We start from the raw sequence: 26,151 nt of genomic DNA on the forward strand, positions 1-26,151 counted from the left end.
TTGTATGCAATTCTTGTGGTTATATACATAAATACTTCGATTTGTGTAATTGTGCAGTGACAGAAAAAAATTAAAAATAAACATACTTCTTTTATTTATTTGTTTATATATTTACATAACCATGATTGTAGTTGTCGTTGTCGTTGTCGTTGTCGTTGTTTGTTGGCAGGTTGCATATTGTGGCGCTGATTGTGATCATTTCTGATAATTTAGCTATAAATAAAATCCACTTCACCAACGAAACAACAAAACTTCATTCGTTTCTCCGTCTGTACATTCGTTTATCCTTCCGTTTCCGACCATATTTTGCTGATTCCACACAGTCAAAAGCAGTAGCTGCGACTTTGGCCACAGCGAAACATTTTCATACATACATACATATGCAGTATATCCTTTGGCTGCGAGGTGTTGCCGCTGCTGCTGCTGCTGCTGCGCTTGGGTCATAAATTTTAGCGACATTCAACAAATTTTCGCAACAAGTGGCTATCTTCACCTTTTACTGCTGTTCAGCTGAATTGCTAGCGGCTGGATTTTGATTTTTCATAGATATCTTATTTGCCAGTAGCATTTGACGTAGGGTACATTTTTACCGCTTTATAGCAAATTCGAATTTTCTCATTTACAAATTCATTCATTTGTTAAGACTTTTTATGTTTGTGAGACATAAATTGGTTTAGCTCAAATTTTTCGCTCAATAACCCCCATAATGACAAGAAATTAGTTTCAGATTTTTCGACAATATATTTTTTTCTATTATTCTATATTTTTTTGATAGTAAATATTGCACTTAACTTTTTACATATTTTCATATGCGCTTTGTAGTCCTTCCTGTAATTCACGATATTTAATTTGATTTTAATTGACATCATTTTCAGGGTAGTAGATCGAAATTACTGTCCATCAAAGCGAATTCACGAATGTACTAAAATCGCCACGCATAAGAATCTTACCCACCGCAAAATATTGTAGTAAAAATACGTAACTCGCATTACACTCTGCTGAAAATAGTTTGAAGCTTCAGACGTGTAATGGCCCCAAAGCCTTCCACTATCCAACTACTCCAAAACACATTTTCTCAGATTCACCTACTCACACAGTCGAAATGCATTGCTTCTACATATTTACTCGTATATTTAATGCCTGTAGGTGCATTGCTTTGTATCCTTATGAAGTCTCATATAAGTTACAAAGTTCATTGCAACAAAGAAATGGAAAACTGAAAAGACTAAACGAAAAACAATGATCACCTCCGAATACTTGTAGAAACATTCAGCCACACGGAGAGTGCAACGTGGGTTATTGTTATTGCCGCTCCTACAGTACTTTTGCCAGTAAATCCTTTGCTTTCCTCTTTTACTTAAACTTTTCAGCGATTTCCACCAACATGCCCCCGCTTGAATTTTCTTACGATTACTTTGATATTGTTTGCATTCTCTTTTCGCTTTCTTTTTTACATTTTATTATCTGGAGTTCTGCATTGAGCATTTTGTTAAGTTGAGGATTTTGGTAAACTACTTTTCGAGATGCGAGTTTCAAGTTGTGTGTTTTGTACCTCGGGCGAGAGGCGGCGTTGCAAAACGTGCTGCAAGACAGGACAGCTCAGACAGGAACTACTTAAGTGGGCGATTGCAAGCTTATAAATGCTGTCTAAGGTCCTTAGACTAGAGCGGAAGAGCCCCGGAAGCTAACTTGATGCCAACAACGACGCTCCGCTGCTATTGTATGTATGTATATGTGTGGCTAAGTGGATTGTGAGAATTGTGAATTTGAAAAGCGTCTTTTGGTGGGTGCTGGGTGGGTAAGTGTTTAAATTAAATTGGCTGACTACTGAAAGAGTAAAATGTATAGAATTAGTAAAAGTTCAATGGAAATTGCTTAAATAATTTTAGTTTTATATAAAAAATGAAAAGTTTAATTCATATACAATACAATTCGTTGTAATGGAATGTGTTGTTCATGGCGTTTCGGCTTGGCGCTCACTTAAGACCTTTAATGATACAATGAAATTTGTTTTTAAAGGTTCAGCAATTTTATAATCAACAATTTTTTGTTTTTAATTTAAGAACTCCTATTCTGATATATTTATATATGTATATGTATATTTCAGTATTCAGTCTTTCGCACAATTCATTAGTTTATATGCAAGAAGAATCTTTATTATAGGTATATTTACACCTGTATCCTGTGCAGAAAGATTTTTCTCACGCAAAATGTATTTTTTTGTATTTATTTATTTATTAGAAATATAATTAGGAATAACTTTATTATATTATGAAAAGTGCTAGTAGCTAAGACTCTCCTCCTACAGCATCTTGTTATTCTGTGCAAATATTGACAAATCTCAAAGCTTGAGATGTAATACAAAGCCATTGTGAATTGTATTGCTCATACATAGCAAAACTTACTGCTTAGACATGAATGCTTTCAACCCCTTCCTATCTAAATATAAATTAGCATTCAACAATATTTGGAGGTGGATGTGCAAACCTCAAATAAATCTAAATATAATCGAGTTAAGCTGGAACGCATTTTCCTTTAAATATACGAACATACATGTGCATACCCTGATTTTATAAAATTTTCTTTCTCATTCAAACAGGGAAGGTTTGTTTTCTTTACCAAAGCCCGCAAACTTCTTGAAAGGGACGGCTGGCTTACGGGCAAATTGAATTTGTTACCTACACATTTTTAGTAGTGGTTGTGCTCCAGAAAGTTAAACTCAATCAGAACTCTTATAGTTGGTGGCAAGTTTTTCGATAATCATGCATCAACGAGACGCCGCAATATTTCGCAGATTGAAAGAACATTTTGCATAAACGCGTTATCACTCAACTAAAATGGGTCATTGGCATACCGCAAACTTCTTAAGTAACGTGCACGAATCTTTTTTTGTAATTATACTCTTTGTATATGTATATTTTCTTTCATTTTCACAAAATAATTTACACAACTTTGAAAAATAGTCACAGCATACGATGGATTTATCAATGCAATTATTTTGTTTGCGATACAGAATATCGATATCTTGGAACATAAATAAGAAAGATGTTGAATTGGCCAAGAACACGTAATAAAAGGGTTAATATAGTTTCGCTTTAATTTTCATATCAATAGCTTTCTTGGTTGATGTCAAGACCGCAGTTTAGTTGACTAAAGTAGGTTACTGTGGAAATAATTAGTAGGCCAATGATAAATAAATTTAGATGAATACCAGATTTTGGTATTAAAATTTTTATGGAGGGCATGACTATTAAGATTTTAATTTCTTAATTAAAGATGTCTTCGCAATTTGGTTTTTGGAGACTGGCGCATTTTACTTTTGGAGTACTTCAATGTGTAACAATTAAATTCAGGAAATATGTCAATATAACCCAAGCAATTTTGCTACAAGTAAAATTTTATTATTCGACTTCACAGTAGTCTTGCCTCATCTCGGGAAATAAGAAGAAGTGTAAGGGCGCGATTTGAGGCTTTGCTAGAATGTTTTTTTCGCTCAGCTCTTGGATAGGCTATGTTTCAAAAAGTGTTGCAGATATACGTAAAAGAGTGGTCCTGAGAGCACTAAAATGAGACTGATATTGTTACTACAATATGAGTATCCAACAAAAGGTATTTTAAAAAATTGTATTGCAAAAAGCTTTAAGGAGTTCTCTTTTTTAATATCATTAACTTGAGCTAAAAACGCTTTCAAATAGTTCAGTAGCTTAAGGGCTATATGCAATATACATTTCACAGAATATTAAGATTTAATTTTACCTGGGTCGCACTTAATATCAATATGAGAAATTGATATGGGAAAATAATATGGGTATTCAACAAAATATATTTTAAAAGATTTCATGACCAAAATACTTAAAGCGGCTACCACCTTTTTTAATAACATTATTTCACATAGTTCTAGAGCTAAAGAGGAATATGCAATATGGTTTTCATGTAACAGGATATTTAGATTTAATTTTATCGATGTTGCCACCTAAGTTCAATATGAGAAATTGAACCAGGGATTAAAGCTAAATATACAAATTATAATACCCCGAAAGGTATCTAAAAATTCACTCCGAATTCACTTCCATTGTGATTTAGATTGCATTTGTTTTCATTAAAAACTATTTTTTTGTTTTATTACAAGTTTTTTAGAACATTATGCGTGTACTTTTTGTAAATAAACAATTGCAAACCTATAATATTAAGCCTAAAATATTAATTTATTTTGCACCCGAAAACCAAACCTTTATTTGTAGGTACTCGTATTAGTAAATGGAGCCTGCTTGAGTTCATGCCAAGGTTGCCGTTCAAATTATAGTTGTGCTTTTATGGTTCTAATGTGAGAATTTTTCATAAGAATTGGACAAAATATATCAAACAGTTTATTGTTTCCGACGTAACAACAAAAGTCGTGTATTTGCTAGTTATTTATAAACAAACTGCGATACAAATTTTCCGATCTGAGTTAGTGGGTTTACTTGATTAACCTTTGGATTTTCTATGTTATACCAAAACCTAGAACGCCACGTGTACAAGGAAAGGACAAATAATTTTTATATCAGAAACCAAAACTTCTAATTTTCATAGGACAATAAACTTTCAAACTTGATTTCTCAACATTTTCATTCTCACGCATTCATGTACATGGGGGTTCTGGTACGAGGGGGACGACGATATTATATGTATATTTTTTTATTCGATGAAATATTCACTTTTTGGTTATTTCGATAATTTTATATATCGCCACCATTGGCTTAAAACAACCAATTCAATCAATACTGTATCCAATAATTTCTGTGGTTGCTGTCAATATTTTCCCGGCTTATTAATAACTTTCGGGGTTGTTTGATAAAACATAAAAAACTAAGGAAACCCAAACACCCAGCTGATGACAGCTCTTCGAGCATTAACGCCAAAGGCACCAATAAAAAAGAATGATGTACACATTAAAAGTAGAAAAAAAAACACCAACAACAAAATATGCTTAAAACTTTTTTTCGCATCTTTTTCTGTTTTATTTTTTCGTCTATCCATTTTTTGCGCTTCCGTTTCCGTTTGACACTTAAGTGTGCGGATCAAAAGATAATTTGCAAGATGCGTGAAGATTTTTTAAATAAATTCAAACGAAAAACTTTTGTCCACTACTCGCCCCGCATACGATATTGGTTTGCTGGCCGTTAGCCACATTCCCGAGGCTTCTGGAAATGAAGTGGACGACAGCAGGATTGGTATCGAAAAAACAGTCGCAGGAACTTTTGGATTTTCATATGGTGCGGAAATTTAACGCAAAGCGCCGAAGGCAATGCTGAAGCTGTGAGGAAGGGAAAGGACTTTGAGCAGTAAACGAGTGGCTGCAGTTACAATATGTACAAAGAGCGGTAAAACAACCACAATACAAAGTGAAGTTGGTTTTTTATGCAACGCAACATTCGTCCAATGTCCTTTGGGAATGTTGAGGAGCTTTTATTTTTGTTATGTTTCTGCCCTCACTCGGTCTAGTGAGTGATGGTCATGTCGGTATGCATATGATTCTCTGTGTGAGTGAGTATGATTTTCTATCCCAACCGCATTGCTTTCCTGTTGTGCTTTACTTAACTTGTTTGTTTGTATTGCGCGGCTGATTTTTTTTTTTGTTTTTTTATGAGTTTTTGTTTTGTATTATTTTGTGAGCTTTGAAAGATTACCCAAATTATTCATACCACAATGAAAGAAGTTTAGCTGATGTGATATGAACTCAAGCGTTGTTTGACAGCTGCTGCATGCTGCCTAATGTCCTTTTCGTTTCTTTTTTCTTGTGATGAAATATTGGCAGGCGTGGGCAGGCGACCGCAATTTAGGAGGCTTAATAGAGATTTTTCTTGAGCACAATACAATTGAATATGGGTCGATAAAACTAATATCAAAAGGCATAGAACGCATAATGGTTTGAAGTTCGACTTTGTTATCAGATATTTTACACAACTGAGCATTTTTACCAATACCACTTGAGTATTATCGAAACAAATCTTGAAAGTGTCCAGTATTGTATGTCTTATGGCAGCTTTGTATGTATGTAGAGTGACATGCCATGGCATGAGTGTAAGTTTACAACTGAAATTTCAATAAAATTTTGCAATGTGATTCCCCAGTGTATGGCAACCCAAAATTTTTCAAATATTTTCATTTGATACTGTGGCTGAATTTCATTTAGAATAAATCGAAAGCTACACTCAGGTACATGTATGTATGTGAATGTTTATATTTCACTCCGTGGGCGAAGTGGAATATGGTATACATATAAACGAAAGTAGAAGAATCCCCATAGACACATAAATGGCGGCTAACTGGCCTTTACTCCATTTCGTTCAACTAAATGTCAACCACACAACGAAGAGACCACCTAACCCACCGACAGCTAACAAAAAAGTATACATTTTATTTTCGAATTTACACCAGCAACAAAGTTTCCATCAAAATTGTGGAATATTAATATTTTTTAATTTTCACACTGACTCTCACATGCCTGATGTCTGATGCTCCTCTATTTTTCTCAGCTTACATCCAGCAAGAAAAAAAGTTATACTCGTACTGAGGTTTGCAAATGCAAAAATTATTTGATAACTTGATAGCGGCGTCGCTGCTGTTGGGACGTATGACCAATCAGCTACGGTGGTGGACTTTGACAGTCGTTACAAACTCTGACGTGTTGAATGTGGAGTTTGTAAGTAACCGTTTGAAAAATGGTGGAAATTTCCTGTGGTCATCAAATCTCCAGAAGCAAAGCATGCCTTTGTTCTTAATTAACTAAACAAAAAATTGTTGTTCATCAAATCAGTAGTGCCTTTTTCCATAATTCTTATTATATGTGTACTATATTTTATTGTACATATATGTACAGCGCACTTGCATAAAAATGAAAAAAATTTACAAACGAATGTAAATAATAAAGGAAATGTGTTTTTAAGGCTTAAACTTTAATTTTCTTCTTCTTTAACTGACAATTTTTTACTTTTTTGTGTTCATTAATTTGTATTTTTGGTGTATTTTCTGTTGGTAAATATTAGAAATAACAATTAAACCCATAGCCAACAGGTCATTTTTAATTCTTATCCCCTCTAGTTGGGTTTAATCTCAAGGGATAATGCAACATTTTTCTCCCCATTTAGTTCTCGTTGTATTTTGTTAAGTTTCAGTTTTTTTTTTTTTTTTGTTGGTTGTTACCATTTTAATTTGGGATTTGTTAAGCACTTAAGAGGGTTAACAAGTCAGTCGAATAAAAAAATAAAAATAAAAACAAAATGAAATGAATAACTAAATACCATGAAAGGATATTGAAGCACACACACACACACACACACACACAAACAAATAAATGACAGCAGCACTGCCCAGCTCAACTCTATGTTTTCCCTACCGCTGTTTTCTTCCATCCGTGGCCTTACTCATCAGCGAAGCCGCGTTAACACCATTACAAATGCCGCCTTTCAAAAATGTTGAAGTCAGATAACCAAATGATATCCAAATTATAATATAACTCAGTTATCGGCCACAACTATACGAATTTCACATGCTGAATAGTCGAAATAGTGGTACGGGGAGAAGAAAACGGAAAAAGGGGTAAAGTCGATTCATTAGCCGCCAACGAGCGAGTGCGACTGGAGCGTTGGAATGTCTGAAGAATACGTATGCATGTACTATATATGTATATATATACATATATATATATATATATATATATATATATATATATATATATATATATATATATATTATATATAGGATACGATTTGTATATATGTATGCATTCATGCGTGTACATACAGTGAATGAATGCAGTCAGTAAATAGGCAACAAATAGAGACAAAAATTCATAAGAGATACTTTTTTAATTCATGTGTATTCATATGTATTCATGCGCCATGTGTGTTTGTGCATATGACTATTTATATATATGGAATGTTTGTGCAAACGTCCATGTGTAAAAATGGTTCGAGTATATTTGTAACCCCGGACCCATATCAAAATATTTGACAGCTGACTAAAACATGCCATGCGAAGCCATCTTCCCTCTTCCATGTCCAATATCCCGTTGCGTTGCTCGAACATTTGGTTCCTTGCATTCAGTTGAGCTCAGAAATAATATAATGCGGCAACGTTGCGTTAATTCTTCTCGTTCATATGTGTTGCACCTAGAGTCTGACCGTTCGTCTGTCATGAGGCTTTGTATCAGTCGGCTCTGTCTTGTGTCTCGCCCTATCCAGCGGCCAATTTCATTTCCATTTTTGATACTTTGAGTTTCAATTTGTTTGTAAGTAATTCTAAGTTGGTGGTGCCACGGTTGGCAAGTGAAAAAGTATGGCGATTTCATATCAATTGACCACGAAATGAGATTTTCTATAATTGCAATGAAGTTGAATTTATTTTAGTACTTTATAAATACTTTGACTTTTAAATGCTAATCGCGGAAATATATATGTATATAATTATATAATTATAATTATAAACCTCATATTTTGTGTACACTACCATAATAATTTATAAAAGGAGATCCTCTCCATCTTGCTACGAATGAATTTTATGACTATTTTGGCAGTTTTCCATAAATATTTCTGCTTATTTAAAACACTCATTTGCGTAAAGTTAGACACCTTAAATTAACCAATTGCACCATTGCGATTCTGAGATTCTTTACATTTCTCTCTACAGGCTGGTTCGCTGCGTCATTTAATGATGAGCTGGTGCTTTTCAGCGTGGACTTGATGACATTAAAAATACCACACACGAACACACTTTTTTGTGAGAATTAATAAATTTATAAACATAAATAACTTTCTGAGCGAACAACGAACAAACTACACGCGGCCGGATTGAATAAGTGTGCAAATCAACAAACACTTCTAGTAGATACATACTTACACATCCATTGTATACTACGTGGCACTAATAAGCGCAACGTGCCATGTGTAGGTTCCCGTAATTTCCGCAATTAAAAAAACATTTTCGCTTTGAAGTTTTTTCATCCATGTTGTACTTGAACAATTTTTCTTCGAATGCTTCAAGCTTAAGGAATTTAGTTTTTGCTGGTGCAATATATTACGGCAATGTCCTCAGCCGGTATGGATGACAAGCGGTTTCAGTAATTTGACCACCACAGGTGCTTTCAATGGGCAATTTTCCCCACCGGCCAATACTGTGCGACCGACCCACAGCGTTGTAGCTTTGATTGAGTAGATATAACTTTTAGTACGTATACATGAACACCTATGTGTACATATGTACTAAGTATGCATATACAATATGTACATTAGGGCGGGTAATTGATTTGTCGACATCGTTCGTAGCAGATTCGGAATTTTACACAGAATTATAAAAAGGTCCACTACGAATTTTATTAGCATATATATTTAATTAATAACGCAATACGAATGCTATTTTGTTTTAATACAAACTTTTACTTATGATAACTTATTTTTTAGTCTATTCTTTATTCAAAGAAACGTCACATGGCGATAAATGTAAAAAATAATATTTTTGCTAGTTTAATTTGATGTGAACATAAAAAATTACATGTAGTCCCTTTTCCTCATATTCATATTCAAAAACTAAACATAATTTGCTTTGTCGCGCCAATTTGCCATTCTTCAAATAAAAATAGGTACCAACAATATATTTTTGGAATAGGGGGTGGGGTTAGCATTTTCTTTTATATGAAAGAGTTTCGAAATTGTGCTTTATATAAAAAAGATTTTCAACATCGTATGTAAAAAAAAAAAAAAATTATCTAAAAGCAACGCGATTTTTAAGCGATCTTAAACTTTCACTTAAATTGAATGAGCTATAAACCTGCATATCTGCACATACGAAAAAAGCAATCGGACTAAAACCAATAAAAAAACCTAATTACAATTTTTGTGCTAATTTTTAAATTTATGAAATTTTTGAGGATTTCGCGGAACATAGAATTTTTTTGTGTTTTTTATGCAATGAACTATAATATATTTTTTCTGAAAAAGCTTGAGCATGAATTGTGTGAGATCACAATTGACTTTCGAGGTATGCGCTAGTGGACTTTAACAAAAGAAAAAAAATAGTTTTATACAAATTGGCCCGTCCTAATGTATATATGTGACCTGCTCTACGAAAAGGTACCTTACGTGCGAAAAAAAGTTTTCGAGAAAACAGCAGTTAAAGTTTAAACTTCTAAAAACCCTTGTAACTTTTTTAAATATTAATATTTTTCAATCCGGTTTGGCTTATTTTCTTCAGCATAGATCACAGTATCAATAAAGTCACAAAAGTAGTGAAAAACGTTTTTTTATATTATATATAAATAAATAAGAAAAAGTTAATGCAAATCGCAGAAGTCGTTTTAAAAAATAAGTTAACTTTTGTAAATTCATTTTTCACTTTTTTGTTGATTCGAATAGTGTGTGGAAGGCTCTTTAAAATGGTGAAAACCAGAAAGTCATAATTTGTTTAAAAGTTTGTTAAAAGTAAAAAAAAAGAAAAGTACAAATACGAAATTTTCTTTTTTTTTTACTTTTAACAAACTTTTAAACAAATTATGACTTTCTGGTTTTCACCATTTTAAAGAGCCTTCCACACACTATTCGAATCAACAAAAAAGTGAAAAATGATTTTTTGACACGTAAGGTACCTTTTCATAGACCAGGTCAGATATATTATATTACTTCACTTTTTTCAGAAATAAGAATATTTCAGATACATTCTTTTACAAAAATTTTAAATTACATCAAAGCCATTTTCTATGAATCTAAAACTCACAGTTTACAAATATATTTTTATGCCTACTATATCTTCGTATGGTTTAGGTAGTCATATCCATGTAAGTGTGTATATGTATGTACGCATACACTTTCCCTACATTTGCATACATATCTTGAGGTCAGAGGTGGAGATATCTAATTTAGGTGTGTGAATGTGAGTGCAAGCAGAGCAATTAAAATCAAATCAAGCCCCCATTTGTAAGTTTTTCTTTATGCTTGAATGCAGTAATTAAATGAAATCAAAATATTACGAAATTACAGTAAATTGCGCTGTTGTACACAAAAAAAATAGAAATCAAATATTATAGTAGTGTTAGCAACGAATTGCCCACCTTTGCAACTGGACAGTGAATGGTTGAGAAGCTTTGATCTATGCAACTCCCAAATAGAGTCTTGTCATTTGCAGATGAAATTTAACATCAAACGTTTTTGCTAGATATGATTTTAGTTTAAATTATTATATATGTATGTACATATAAATATTTAAGCGTTTGACCTTCTTATGCAGTCACTCTCGCTGAGTTACAGTGCATAAAGCAATTCCGATTAGATGAGATATAAAAACGAGCTTTGTCTATTTGTGATGGCGGCTACACAATTTGGTAAAAAAACGTCACCGCAATGACATTTCCACGCACTAATGACAACCTCCCCCATTGTTCACTCCTTCTCGTCTAATACCTTGCCATATCCACTGCGTGCATTTGCAATGAAAAAAATTAAAAACTGTAATTATTCAAATTACCGCAGCGGTATTTATATTTTGGGTGGTGGTTAATGACAGCAAGCTCGAAAATTATTTGGAGTATTATAATTGTCAGTGTCATTTAGGTGAATGAAATTGGAAAGGAAAATTGAGACGTCTGCATAAGCGACATTTCTCGAACCGTTGCAAGGCTAAACACACAAAAAAGAAAAATATTAAATATTAGAGCGGGAAGTTAACGGATTCATTCATTACGTGCGAGTATGACGATAGAAAGAATTTACTCAAGGCAAAATCTGCATACTTTTGTGAACTCTGGAGCAGCTTTAGGGCTTTACAGAAGTCCGAAATGCTTATAAGACCACGCAGTGCTTCGGATGTTTGGAAAATTTGGGTTTGACTTCAATAAAGAAATCTACGTTTTTATGTTTTGTAAGTAGATATCGAACAATTTGTATACCCGTGCACTTATGCACAAGAGCTTTATAATTTTGTTCACATAACAGTTAGATGCAACAGCATAAAAAATGGAGGTGGATATAGAAACATATAATATATAAACCAAATGCTCAGAGTGATGAGAGGAGCCGATTTGGCCATAGTTGTCCATACGTCAGTGCGTGCGCCCGGCAACTCCAGCTAAAATTATTATTTTTATTTTTGATATGGTATGTTATGAAACGTAGTACACGTATCTTATCCAAGGTAGGTTGATTTTGCAAATAAGTCATTACCTACACCTACCTAACGTGTAAAGTTAATTTTCAGAAAAAGCAGAAAATGAGATATCTTTGTTATTAATGATACAAATTTACTCAAATTTGATGCAAGTGCAAAACCAAAAATATGATGCAAGTAAAATCTTAGGGAAATGTCTGCATCTCCATAACGACTTAATAAAACTCGCCCTATGCATTATAGCCCACAAAACTAACACTCTAAAAGACTCTCATCATGCCCGTCCTAACGTATGGCGCAGAAGCTTGGACGATGACAACATCCGATAAAGCGACGCTTGGAGTGTTTGAGAGAAAAATTCTGCGTAAGATTTTTGGACCTTTGCACGTTGGCAGCGGCGAATATCGCAGGCATCGGAACGATGAGCTGTATAAGCTTTACGACGACATAGACATAGCACAGCGAATAAAGATCCAGCGGCTACGTTGGCGGGGTCATGTCGTCCGAATGGATACAAACGTTCCGGCTCTGAAAGTATTCGATGCGGTACCAGCTGGTGGTAGCAGAGGAAGAGGAAGGCCTCCTCTGCGTTGGAAAGATCGGATGGAGAAGGACTGGGCTTCACTTGGTGTGTCCAACTGGCGCCGGTTAGCACGAGAAAGAAACGACTGGTGCGCTTTGTTAAGCTCGGCCAAAATCGCGTAAGCGGTTATAGCGCCAATTAAGAAAAAGCATGCATTATAGCCCACCTCATTTAGATCCGACATAATTATTATTGATCTCGGATAGAAACTACGTCCACTTTTTATATATTAATACCATCAAGTACAGATACAGCGTATAAAACGCACGAGGATAATGTTCTTGCTTTAGCATCCGATAATAGTAACTTCTGTGTTCTGGGTGACTTCAATCCTAGTAATATTGAGTGGTAAAGTATAGACGACAGTTCTGCGTTATGTTCCACTAATGAGCGTAGTATATCTGAATCCTTTTTGATTGATAAATTTTTAAGTTTGGACTAGTTCAGATAAATAATTTTTCGAATAGTCTTTCTCGAACTCTGGAAATTATTTTTGTTAAGGAAAATGTACTATATATTAATTTTCTTTACTAGAACGCCTAGACTCTCTGTCTACTCCTAGTCTACACCATGTACCGCTTATCATTCATTTTCATTCATGTATGGTAGAATTCTATGAGTTTAAGGCCTTTTATTGTGGTAATGAGACTACTAGTTTTTATTTTAAAAGTTTTGAATTTGATATAATTAATTTAGCAGTTCACCCTCCACATTGGGATTCCTTATTTACTGGGGTCGAAATGTCATAAGTTTTTGTGATAAGTGCGGCTGCCGTATGCGCATAGCTTGGTGCTTGACTACCATTTGGGAATGCGTAGGTTTGAATCTCCGTGCATGAAGCAAGCCTGTGCACGTTTTTAAGAAACATAGATCATATATCTATATTAATGAATATTGTATATCTTCTAATCAAAATCGAATTCAAGTTGCCCCTATGTACACGGACGTTTCAAAAACACGCAGGGCTATAGGATTTCATTCCACTCCTTTAAAATGGATTACATCCTCTCTCCTGGGAAATATGTTTTTAATGTTGTTGGAGCGTAATTAATTTGTCTCATTAATACCTCTCGCGTCTCCCAGAGAAGTGTAGCGGACCTCTATGTTCTTTTCATAATTTTTGCTAATAACATTCCCAGTTGTTTTAGTAACACAAATTGCCTTTTGTATGCTGATGATTTAAAGATATACTCAGTAATTGCAAGTACTGCAGGCTCTATAAATCTTCATTGCTTTGTGTAAAAGAAATTAGTTAATTTTAAATATAATGCTCTTGCTTATGTGATTTCATTTCCCTTATTCTAAATCTTGGTGTTCTATACATTTTTCCTACCATATTGATGGTTCTACATTATCCAATCTAAGTGAAATTATTGGTCGTGGGGTGGTATTTCACTTTAGATTCTCGTTTCAAAGCCATTTAAATTACACGATTGCAAGCAAAGTCATATTCTGTACTTGTTTTTTTCGACATTGTTGGTCCATATACTATAAAGCTGTTATATATCTCTCTTATGCGTTCGAAGTTTGAATTTTAAATATAATATTATACACCATTTTATTCTGTATTATGTATGTCATATTAATAGAATTGAACGCGTCCAGAAAGTCTTTGTCTGTTAAGTTTTGCATTCTTTGCATTTCTTCAATCCAAATCTGTCTTATAAAAGTCCGTTCTTGCTCGTAAAGCTACACTCGCTAGATAAACGAAGGACTATTCTCTCCCTCACTTGTATTTTCGATTTAATAATCAGGGCGATTGACTCCCCATATTTACTAGAGAGAAAGAAGTTCAATGTTTCTCAGCAAAGCTTACGAAATCATAATATTTTCTAGTTGAGGATGGTTAAAACAAATTATGTTTTCAATACTCCAACTTCTAGAACTATGAGCGAATTTAATTACAAAAAAAAATTTAAATGTTAATAAATAAATTAAATAAATAAATATTACTAATTATAATTGTCATTTTTTTAGATTCGGTATATAAAGTTTGGTTCGAACCAAATTTAGCCTTCTTCACTTTTGAATCTCACCTTTACGCACACTTAGTTGCAATTAGTTCCTTTATTAAAATAGGAAGTATTGGTTGCCAATACCAAATTTTGCATTCATGTGAATAGGGTTTGAATTGCTGCATTTCAAATAAAAAATATAAATATACTTGTGTCTTCGAGGCTGCGTCGCGACTGCTGCCAAGTCTATAACTCGAGGCGGTTATGGTTAATCATCATCAATTTTAGTTGAATGGTCGCGCCTGGCTGGGTTCGTGCTTTGCTTTACGCTTTGCCGTGGATGGATTTGTGCGCGCGCAAGTAGCCAAAAGCGCAAAGAACGGGAAATCTACTTGGCTGCTCGTTTAAGATGCTGGACCAGTTATGTGCTAAAGCGACCAGCTAATAAATGAAGAATATGTAGAAGCAGCTGCAATAGCGCCAACCAACAGCTTTTATGCCCCCCATAGAGATAACGGTGTTGTTACTTCTACTGGCACTTTTTTGCGGGCTCTAGTGAGCGTTTTTTGCGCTTGGATATCACTCACTCCCTTGAGTTTGCTGTGCATTCCGCTAAGTATCCACAAGTTTTATTGATGCTGATAAATTGGGATAGTTTTATGTTTTTTTAGGTTTGAACTTTAAGTCATCAGCAATGAAATTTTTTATTAAAAGTGTTGGAAATCTGACTATTTGTATGATTGATTGTGGCAAGTAACATACACCTCGCAAATTAATTTATACGTTATGGCACTTGCAGCAGTGGCAACATTGTGCACAATGAGCGATTACATCCTTCAAATATCACCAGCCGCGGCACAACAAAATCAGGAAACCGATACCAAACCAAAAGTTTCAGTCGGCAAGACTTTGTTGATTTGATACTCTTTAGTTTCTTGTTCATTAAACATTTTTCATAAATTTGGTTGAATTTCTGTTTAATGACCTCAGATTCAAAGATGGCCACCATTTGACGCAAGCGCATGGGTGATACCTCCGCCCCTGCACGCTTGCACACCGTTCTGACATTTCGTCAAAAGCCCACGATCGTGGTGGCGCCATAGTCCGACGTCGCTCTACTTCGCTCTTTCACGCCTTTTGGCGGCAAAGTGATAAATGCGATTAAGCCGATAGAGGACGGCTGTAGTAAAGGTGGCAACAATAGTGGTTGCAATGGTTGCTTGTGGCTAGGTTAGGTTGAGTTTCGGTGGCTGTCGTGTAGTTAAGTGGCAGCAACTACATACCAACTACGTACATTCCATCGGAAAATTATTAAAAACGCATTAGCGGCGCACACACCAATAACTATAGTACATACACTTACTTAAGATAGCGTCTCTGCAATGGCCAACCAACCTGACCATAACTGCATATGTATTTGAGGAAGCGAAAGGCAAAATGCTTCGCCATAATCAAAATGAAATAAAAAACAGTAAAAAAATAAATAACTTGTGAAAGAGGCAACGGAAACATACACGCGCACGCACCTCACGCACGCACTTGGGAGTAATGGGCAATTTTTTGATATGAAAGTAAGCGTATTGTAATTAAATTCCGATTAGGCCACCATTTTACTTGAATATTTCATTATTATTATTACAGTGAAGTCCTTCATACGCGAACACTCGCTCTCGTAGTGCTTTTGTCCGATTAATGGACCAACTTTTTTTGTTTATTTTTATATATTTAATATATTTTACGAGTTTATGAATATTTAGAAAATAATATTTCATATGCCAACGTATCTACATATTATTGTTACATATATAGATAAAGCACAATATACAGTACTACTTTGCTGATATCTCATACTAATTGATAGCTGAAACATTAATTGTTTTAATTTCATATGACTTGATATTTTTGATGTGTTAAACGCTACAAAGTGATTCTGACAAATTGTGTCAAACGCGTACCAGGTTTTAATGGCTAAAAGTACGTTGCTATGGGCTCACTTGTTTCTTTATTAGATCTTTCTTTTGTCCATAATATCGCTTTAATCTTTAAAGGACTGAAGACTCGGCAAATCGAGTCCTTTCTGAAAATTATCATAGATTATCAGTGAAATATTATGTTTATTCGGGATCAAAATGGGGAAGACTCTCATTAATTGCCGAAAATCCTGTTTTACGAAGGCAGCCTTGAGTTGTTGTTGCTTCTACTTTAACCCAATATGTTTTGAGAAAGCTTTAAGTACTTTAATATTTTTTTACAGCTCTGAGGCTGCAGTGACAGTTGGAAGTCAAAAGTGACTTGGTAAGGTAAAAAAACAAGGATTCTATCACAAAATTAGTATTCTAACTTGACCAACTGGTCAGTTTACTGCTGTTATGTGCGAATAAAAACTTTTGCAACAAAGCTTGCTTGGGATTGTTTTCAATTTTGTCCGTTTATGAGTGATTTTTTGATCAGAATAGTTTAAAACACAGTGTCTGCGTTCAGTTATTAGGGCGTCCGGTTATTGGTATGTTATTTCTGGGGAAAAATTATTTAAAAATCTGTGTGCACGAAATTAGCTCAGTCATTGAAGCTTCCCGGGTACAAGGCCTGCCCGTATTAGGGAATTTACTGTATTTATCTAGCTGTGAAGACCCGTTACTATTTCTTGTAATGGATTTATCACAAGTGCTTTGTTTTGCTGTTATATTTGTGAGTGTTGTTGTCCGAAAGGAAATTATTAAACTAATTACTTTGCATATGTCCAGGCAACATAGCAAAGACCAATCGGTTAAAACAGACTGCCATATGTGAATGTGGTTAAATATGTATGTTACCACTTATATGTATTTATGTGTGTAAGGCATATAAATTTATAAAAAAATAAAAAGGAATAAAAATAAATTTGAAATAATTTAAACGAAATAAAGTTAAACAAAATAAAATAAAATAAAACAAAGCAAACCAAAATAAAATAAAAAATATTAAATTACATTTTTAAACGTACGAGAAATCAGTATGAGGTTGGGAGGGCAGGTTTTTTTTTTTTTTGTTTTTATTCGAAGGGGGAATCTCTGTCAGCATAGACGGCATGCACGATTCATACTGATCGCTAAAGCTGCACCGCATTCGGGACCTCGCACAGTCAGCATTTACCTACTAAACTGGACTTGCGAAACAGTACACCACCTCTGTAGCTTTAGTTTGCCCTGCGGTACCGTCGAGAGAGGGCAGGCACTTAAGGGGTTACATGGGTTTCGTTGGTTCAAAAAATCGATTTATTTTTTTTTGGCTTATTAATTTCTACAAAATCTTAGGATTATTATCCTAAATTTTCAAGTCGATTTCAATAATAAATTCGGAGATACAGCCTTTGGAATGTGTGCGCTCCAAGCCACTTTTACTGTTATTCAAAACTTTAAACGCGTTTTTCTCGGAACTGTGTTTTCAAAGTCGATTGTTAAATGCTCTCGAAAACTACTCAACCGATCTTGATGAAATTTTACACAGGTGTTCGAAATATAATATCCTTGTGCTTGAACGAAGGATTTTGTTTTTTTTTAATAAAAACAATTATTTAAAAAAAACAAATGTCAAGCAAATTTGACCGAAATTTTCATTTTTTTGCAAAAATGTCTGTCAAAATTCCAATTTTTACTTTTTTTTTTCTTTCCTTCGTTCAAGCACGAGTTTATGGTCTTAGCTTAAGCACTTATTTTGGTTTTTTCATTTTTGATGAGCCTGTCAGGAGTTATGCTGACAACGCGGACGCACCTTTTTTCGAGGGGTCACCGGATATGACGTCACAATGGAGGAGTTTTAATTTTTTTTTGTTTTGAAAATTTCAGAAATTATTCTTTAAATATGTATCTATAAGACAGAAAAAAGTTTGAATTAAATAAATAATTTTTTACATAGAAAAAAAAATATTGAAAATAGGCCGTTTTTTACCCGACGAAACCCATGTGCATGAATTGAATTTGCTACAAATTCTAAATGCGCGTTTGTTCGCGAGACGAGCCTCTTATTTACCCTAAGTCATTAAATAAAAATCAAAATTTGTATGTGACACTTCCGAAAATATTCCTAATAAATACTCCAAGGTCTTTGTTTTATAGTCATCAAAGGAAAGTTTCTGCCAAAATATGCGTTGAAAACTAAATAATACGTACATATCATACATATGTATATTATAGACTTTATACAAGTACAGGCAATAGCGGAGTGTTTCAGCGCATGCAATAAGTGAACGACTGCGTTTATTTGTAACTACATTCCCATACTCACATTTTCATTACTCCTTCGATTGTCCAAATCAGAGAGCGAATAGGGCCGCGTGTATGCGCCGATCACTGTATGCATCCAATCTTGATTGATCGCACTTGTCTGTGGTTTGGGCAAAGTGCATTCGTTCTTGAATAGCGACACCGGCGAGGCAAACGTGTATGCGTTTTGCTATGCATTGCTATTGTTGTTTTTGTTGAAATGTCTTTGATTTCCTTGCGTGTTGCTATGTTCTGAGACATCGCACTGTCGGTTTCCAAAATAGGAAAAAACGAATTCATTTTGCCACGCATAATTAGTTACCTCGTAGTCGCCGGTGTCATCCGCCTCTACCACAACCTACAGTTTGTACATAGAAAAGATGCCATCTACGTAAATATCTATAACGTTTGTATGGATGTATATGTAGACCTTGCAGTGTGGACAACTAGAGTTACCAATGGACCGGCCAAAATCTTATGTGGATTAAAACTCATCCAAAGAGCTCTAAGCGACCACTAGTCAAATATGTAACGTATCGCACACAGACACATGCATACACATTTTAATATGATATTACAATAATCATATACAATAACAACACAAAATGCAATTGGAAAAAGTGAGTTCGCACCATGGTGATACACTGACAATTACAAATAGTCTGATTTGGTAATTTCGCCTTTTGATCTTTCTTACCCATGTCCGATGCCAGACAGAGACACAGCCGAAGAGAATTTGTCCAGCCGAACTAAAGTGATACTACATTTACCGCACTACCGTCTGTCTTTGGTTAGTGCGTTTTCACGTACGAGGCATGCCCAGTTTTATGCTTCTTTAATAAAATTTAGTTTGTTTGCTTGTTGTGTAGTAGAAAATTAGATTTTGGTTGATTTTGGTTATATGGGTGAGTTATTTTGATTGTTGTTGTTTGGATACAAGATTGTGATGCATTAGTTTCTACGGTTATCTATCAAGTTTACTATAACTAATTTAAAAAATAAAAATATTTCATAATGTTTTCTTAACTCAACAGAACGCAAACGTGGCCGCCAGACATACACCCGTTACCAAACGTTGGAGCTGGAGAAAGAGTTTCATTTCAATCGCTATTTGACTCGACGACGACGCATTGAGATTGCCCATGCGCTGTGTCTCACGGAGCGACAGATAAAGATCTGGTTTCAGAATCGACGAATGAAGTGGAAAAAGGAGAATAAAACGAAGGGCGAACCAGGCTCGGGTGGTGAGGGTGATGAGATCACACCGCCAAATAGTCCGCAATAAGGCGTTTATTAAGAGGGAAACTGACGAGTCGCGCTTTATCCACTTCCATAAGGGGACGTGAAAAACTGCACTAACAACTTTAAGTAGGGTCTCAGTCCTTCATGTGGCGAAGTGGCATCCAAAGGAAAATTATCATATTCAGATTAATGAATGTATGAATGATTGCAGGATGCCGGATAGATCTTTTCAACGAAAATAGAGCGTGTCCCGGGCTAGGGATGGACGTGTAATATTAATCGTTTATTCTGTTGGACAATTACGTTCATGCTACCCACATACAAGTATAACATTTTAAAAGTATAGTTTTGTAGTCTAAAGTTTCAAAAGTTTTAATTCAAACCTCAAATAATTTATTAAACATCAAACAAAACTTTAATGGGTTGAGAAATTATAAAATAAAAAAAATTATTGGAACAAAACTGGAAATCAAAATTATAAACTTATTTCTTATAACTATAAGGAAAAACAATATTAAAATAATTCTGTATAATTTCTGCAAAGCTGTAAACTTACTTAGTTAAATCTTAAAGAACAATTGTTATTATTTTATTTAATTGATTTTAATGATAATTCGTAGTGTATACAAAAATGTAAAACGTAGCAGGCGGGCAAAAAGGATGAACGCTGCTATAAGCCGGATCAATAGTTGCATAAATAATTAAATAAATGGGTAAATAATTAAAAATTGAAGTAATTAAATAAACTCAACAAAACCAACTCATGTGACCTCAAGTTTAAATAAGTTATTGAATATAAACTAAAGTATATACAAAAATGTACGCAAACGATAATAATAATAACAATAAAAATAATAATAAAAATAAAGGTAAATATTAGCAGTACACTAATATACATAAATGCACAGAAAAGAGAAAAACTGGAGAAGAGCTAAAAAAAGAGAAAACAGTAAATATTTAAATTAAACTCATTACATGAAAAACACCATTGTAAAGCATAATAAACATTACTTTCTAAATACGTATACATACATATATATTTAGAATAAAATATAGCAACACATATGTATATGCGTAAATTCAACAGTCTAAAGTTGAAATAAATTTATTTTAGTTGAAGAATGTTTGCAGTGTTAAATGTATAAAGAAAAATATAAAAACAAAGCGAGATTAACGCAACACTAACTTTTGGGGAATTCAAGAGAAATTTTTGAACAACATCGAAAGGCATTCCTAAATTTTGCAAATTAAAGTTTTGATTTTTCCTTAAAGTGGGGCAATTGCAGTAACTACTCGTACAATTTTGAGCTGTATCTCAAATCAAACATCTGCAGAAAAACCAGGTTTCTAGTAAAAGTTTTAAAATTTCCTCAATTTTTTGGCACCTAATTTCCAGGTCACAAGCAGAATTAACTGTTAATTTCTATTGTTTAGTTTTATTTTTAAAAACAAAAAGTGTAACGCAAAAATTCAAATATTTTTTGTTGCTTTGTTGAAAAGTGCATAAGAAATATTGCCGTAATTTTATTTCATCAAAAAGTTTGAAAAGATTCATAACACAGCGGTTAAAAGATTTTGTACAAATTTAAAGCAATACAAAGTCAGGATCGTTTCTGGCGCTCATTTGAAGCTCCATTTCATGCAACGAAAATGCAGGATGGATAAAATAATTTTATGATTAGTTGTTTGTTATATTTAGTACTGATACAACAACATATACGAGTGATGTGCGATTCATAGTGTATGAAGAATCGGTTCTGTACAGTCCTGTTCGAAGGAGAACCGGGTATTCCGATCGTTGCCGGTTCTCAAAAAAATGACAGCTGAAATAGCCCTCATGGAAATAGCTTAGCAAAAGATTTTAAAAAGTGTTTACAAAAATTCAATTTCTTTTCATCTTTTTACTATTTAAAAAGTAAAGATATTTATTTGTATTGTAATTAAACTTAAACACGCTTTTCCAGGTTAAGGTTTAATTTGTACTGTTTCCATTTAAAAACAATTTTTTCGTTGTTTTCGCTGCTGAGGCGATTCTTTTTATCGAACTCGCTAAAATTGCTTGAAATCGCTAGAAACAGTTTTTTGGACTAATTGTTTTTTTAGACCAGTCTGGCCATTTTCGGGTCACTTGACTTCGTTGACGCCCCATTTTCCAATAAGTGTTAAAGGCAAAAATCAAAGAAAAAATTGAAAATGTCCTTCGAATCTTCTGAAACCGTTTTCCTGGCCTTATATGGCCCAGACCTGTCGATTTATTAAAGAGAACGGGGTTCTTTGCAACACTAACATTAACTGTAAATTCATTGCTGGCCACTACTACTCTTTTTTTAAATATTTTTTTTAATTGAGCAAGGTTGTACATTTTATATACCTTAAATAACATGGAATTTTTGGTTTCTCACTAGTGAATTGTTTATATGAAACTGTATTTTGTATTTAAGTTTTATTTTATTTCTCGAACCCATGTTTTTTTGCTGAAATATGGAGAAAGAAAGAAATAATAGCAGATTTATCTCAATAATAAAACTAGTTTTTTTTAATTTTTTTATTTTATTTTTTTAGTAAAACTTGTCAAACCCTTTTTCGGTCAGTCATATTCAGTTTTAGTATCCTCTGGTTTGGTTATCTGGCTTACTGTATTGCACCTATGCCCTAATACTTGGATATACTTATATGTATGTATAATTATTTGCATGTGTACATATATAAAAAGTACATCTTAACTAAAACAATAATATATTAAAACTAAGAAGTAAAGAAAGCTACACCAAATTAGTGTTGAAGTTAATTTAACAAAAACCTTGAATAATTAGTTCGATGGCAAAGATATTGTGAAAGTATTTATTAAAGAAGCAAATATAAAACAAAAACAAAAATTGGTAAATTTTCTCTTATTTTATATATCTTAAAATCGCATGAACTGGATGGCAACAGCAGAGCAACATGTTCGATGTTTTTCATAGACATACGATATTTTTAAATTGAATTAGGAGAGGATATCATGTATACCAAAATTGAAAAAAAGAAAACATAAACAAAAACCTTAAAACGAATTGGCGCACTTTTAATTCACTCAAATATTTATAGTCAAATACACTTCGCAATATTGGGGGAAATTCATTAGCAAGAGTATTAAGTTTTTACTTAAGGTGCATATTGACACAACATTTTGTTTTGGATGAAGTAAATATTTTTATAGCATAAACTACACTTGTAAATTGTGAAACCAGTAAAAGTAAATCCACTTTGCTAAAACGTAATGCATCGATGTGAATTAGTAAAATTGATATAACAAATGCCCTTATGTATACGCATATACATAGATAATAGATACTTATAAAAGCATACATTTAACGGTACATAAATATGTGGATAAATATGAGGAATTGTGAATATTTAAATGATATTCAGCAGCAGCAAAATAATCCATAAACTATTTTATGAACACCTAAAGATAAACCAAAGCCAAAGTCAGAATAGAAGCAGAAATAGGAATGTAGTGTATTAAATGTTTAGAAACTGTGTTTGAAAAGTAGCAAATGCATACAATCTTTTCACTTTCAGTTCTCCTTCTCCTTGTATTTAAACGAAATTTTGGCTACTGCAAGTTTTCGCATACATAACATAAATGGGTTAATGTCTCAACCATTGAAGCATACTTCTATTGAGTGGCATGAACATTGGCGAAATGCTGTGTAATATAGTAACAAAGCACATAAAAATACATACTTACAGCTAAACAAAACATTGATTATAGCCGAAAAGATCGGTTGAAATGAAAATCGTGCAATGTGATCATAATAAATTTGCATGCATTACATTTGTATGTAATTTCATGTGGAAGCGCGAAAATTCGTTTCATTTGAATATACTTTTTTGGGGAAACGATTATCAATATTATTATTCCTAAATATTCACATTACTAAAACTCAAACGCTTAAACAGCTTGAACTTTTTATTTCTCATTAATGTTTGTAAGTTAGGAACGGAGTGCATTTTGAAAAAAAGATGCACAAAAAATTACTCATCCAAATATACGTAAAAAATTGGCCTCAGTCTTAAGCGAAAAAAACTAAAACAATTTGTATAAAATTAAAATGCATATACTATGATATGCAAATATGCAAGCAAAACTAATTTACTATACACTCTATATTTATAAAGCTAAATGTGAAACGACAAAAAAAAAAAAAACACAAAATTAATTACATAAAACAGGAAGGGAAATATAAAAAAAGTTATTAAATTGTGAAAGTCATCAAATATTTGTTGTAAATACATAAATAAATATTATTTTTAGTGTAAAGTGAAAAGAGAACAAGCACACAAAATATAATACTGAGATTTTGTTTTTATTTATAAAATTTATAATAAAATAGTATTTACATATTTAAAGAAATAAATTTTGGCACAGAGTATTATTTTTCATCAAGATGTGTGGGACAAAAACCAAGAATGATAGAATATAAGATTGCGGCTTCCCAAGTGCCGTGACGTCAGTACAGAAAATAAGCAAACAGAAAGCAAAGGCAGCATAAGCGGAAGTGTGTGGAAAATCAAGAGTGATAGTTTCAAACATGCCCATATACATATGTACGTACATGCAAAGGTTTGTTTAATTGTTATAGTGCCGTCACTTAATTGTCAAATACGTCAAAAATGAAGTAGCAGTTTTCAGAGGGCGCCACCCTCTGAATTTTTTCCATTGTGGACGAAAGTGAAGCATAAAATGGTGCAACAATATTTCTCTTACATGGCAAACATTTTATATATATAACTCATTGGTAATAAATCTGTGTTCTTTTATTTTTTCTAATCACGCCAGAATTTTCTTCTTTAAGTGCTTCTTGAGCTAGAACCCAGCATTAAAAAAACTAATCCTAAATTTATAGAATTATGGGACATAGGCAAATGGGTATCAAATGAAAGAAGAAGGAAAAAAGGAAAGAAAGAAGAATCAAGACAATTCAAAAATATGTTGTTCACACCAACCTTGTCAGAAAGTGTGTAAAATGTGTGTTGATATTTTTATCATAGACTGATGGGTATCAAATATGATTCAAAAATAAAAGTTTGTGTAAAGTTTGACAACTGATTCGGAGGTCGATGTAAGCCATAAAATAATTTTGGAAAAATTACCACACGCACTCGCAGTCAGAACTTAACTAACTTCTCGAACTTATACTGACGCTCACACGAGCGAGAAAGTAGAAAGCGAGCATTTTCGGGAAAGTCCCGTTTTCAGTATCGAATTCAGATTTATACATATACATGTGACTTTTGCTTGTAAATATGTATGTACATTTTCAACAATAATTTATATTATTTTATGAATGGAACTTAATTATTTTAACCGACTTCGCATCAGGTGTAGAATATTCTGGCCGAACACCATCAGCAACGATGCGCTGTGAAGATTAACGAATGAGGAACTCTTCTTATGGCAAATCAAAAGCAGAAAGTGGTGATGGATAGGTCACCCGTTTAGAAAACGACCTGATAGCAACACGAGAATGCCACTAGACTGGAACCCGCAAGGGAGCACAGGTCGCGGTCGGTCAATAAATACTTGGGGAAGGCCAGTTAAAAGTTAGAGGGCACTAACACAACAGCCCAGGAAAAAACTTTATTCTTTCTATTTTTGTTTTATTAAATATTGTATATACAGGGTGAACGATATGAAGTTTTATCTATTCAAAACACCACAACTTTTTTGTGTGAAATTAGTTTTTATTGATTTGAAAGACTAATTGCTCAAAAATGATTACAATTTTAACATATATTCATATTAGCTCGATATGACCACCTTTTGCCTTGACTATAGCCTTCAAACGGGCAAGAAATGAGTTGCATACTGCACGAATGTGATCTTGAGGTATTTTGGTCCATTCCCGTATAATCGCTTTTTTCAGCGCATCCATACTGGCATATTTTTTAGCCCTCACCTTGCTCTCCAAAATGGACCAGATGGAATAGTCCATCGGATTTGCGTCTG

The 26,151-nt window shown here is 33.6% G+C and overlaps 1 protein-coding gene across 1 annotated transcript in view; it reads left to right on the plus strand.

Annotated features, from left to right (window-relative positions):
* The window catches only part of LOC129253416 (homeotic protein antennapedia), a 106,211-nt gene extending 85,637 nt beyond the window's left edge, over positions 1 to 20,574 (plus strand). Inside the window, exon 6 of the mRNA XM_054891781.1 lies at positions 19,949 to 20,574. Coding sequence (XP_054747756.1) covers positions 19,949 to 20,199 — 251 coding nt within the window. The 3' untranslated portion in view covers positions 20,200 to 20,574. The remainder of the gene's footprint in view (positions 1 to 19,948) is intronic.
* Positions 20,575 to 26,151: the final 5,577 nt, after the last annotated feature.

Source organism: Anastrepha obliqua, chromosome 1 (genome assembly GCF_027943255.1).
Source record: "Anastrepha obliqua isolate idAnaObli1 chromosome 1, idAnaObli1_1.0, whole genome shotgun sequence".
NCBI lineage: Eukaryota > Metazoa > Arthropoda > Insecta > Diptera > Tephritidae > Anastrepha > Anastrepha obliqua.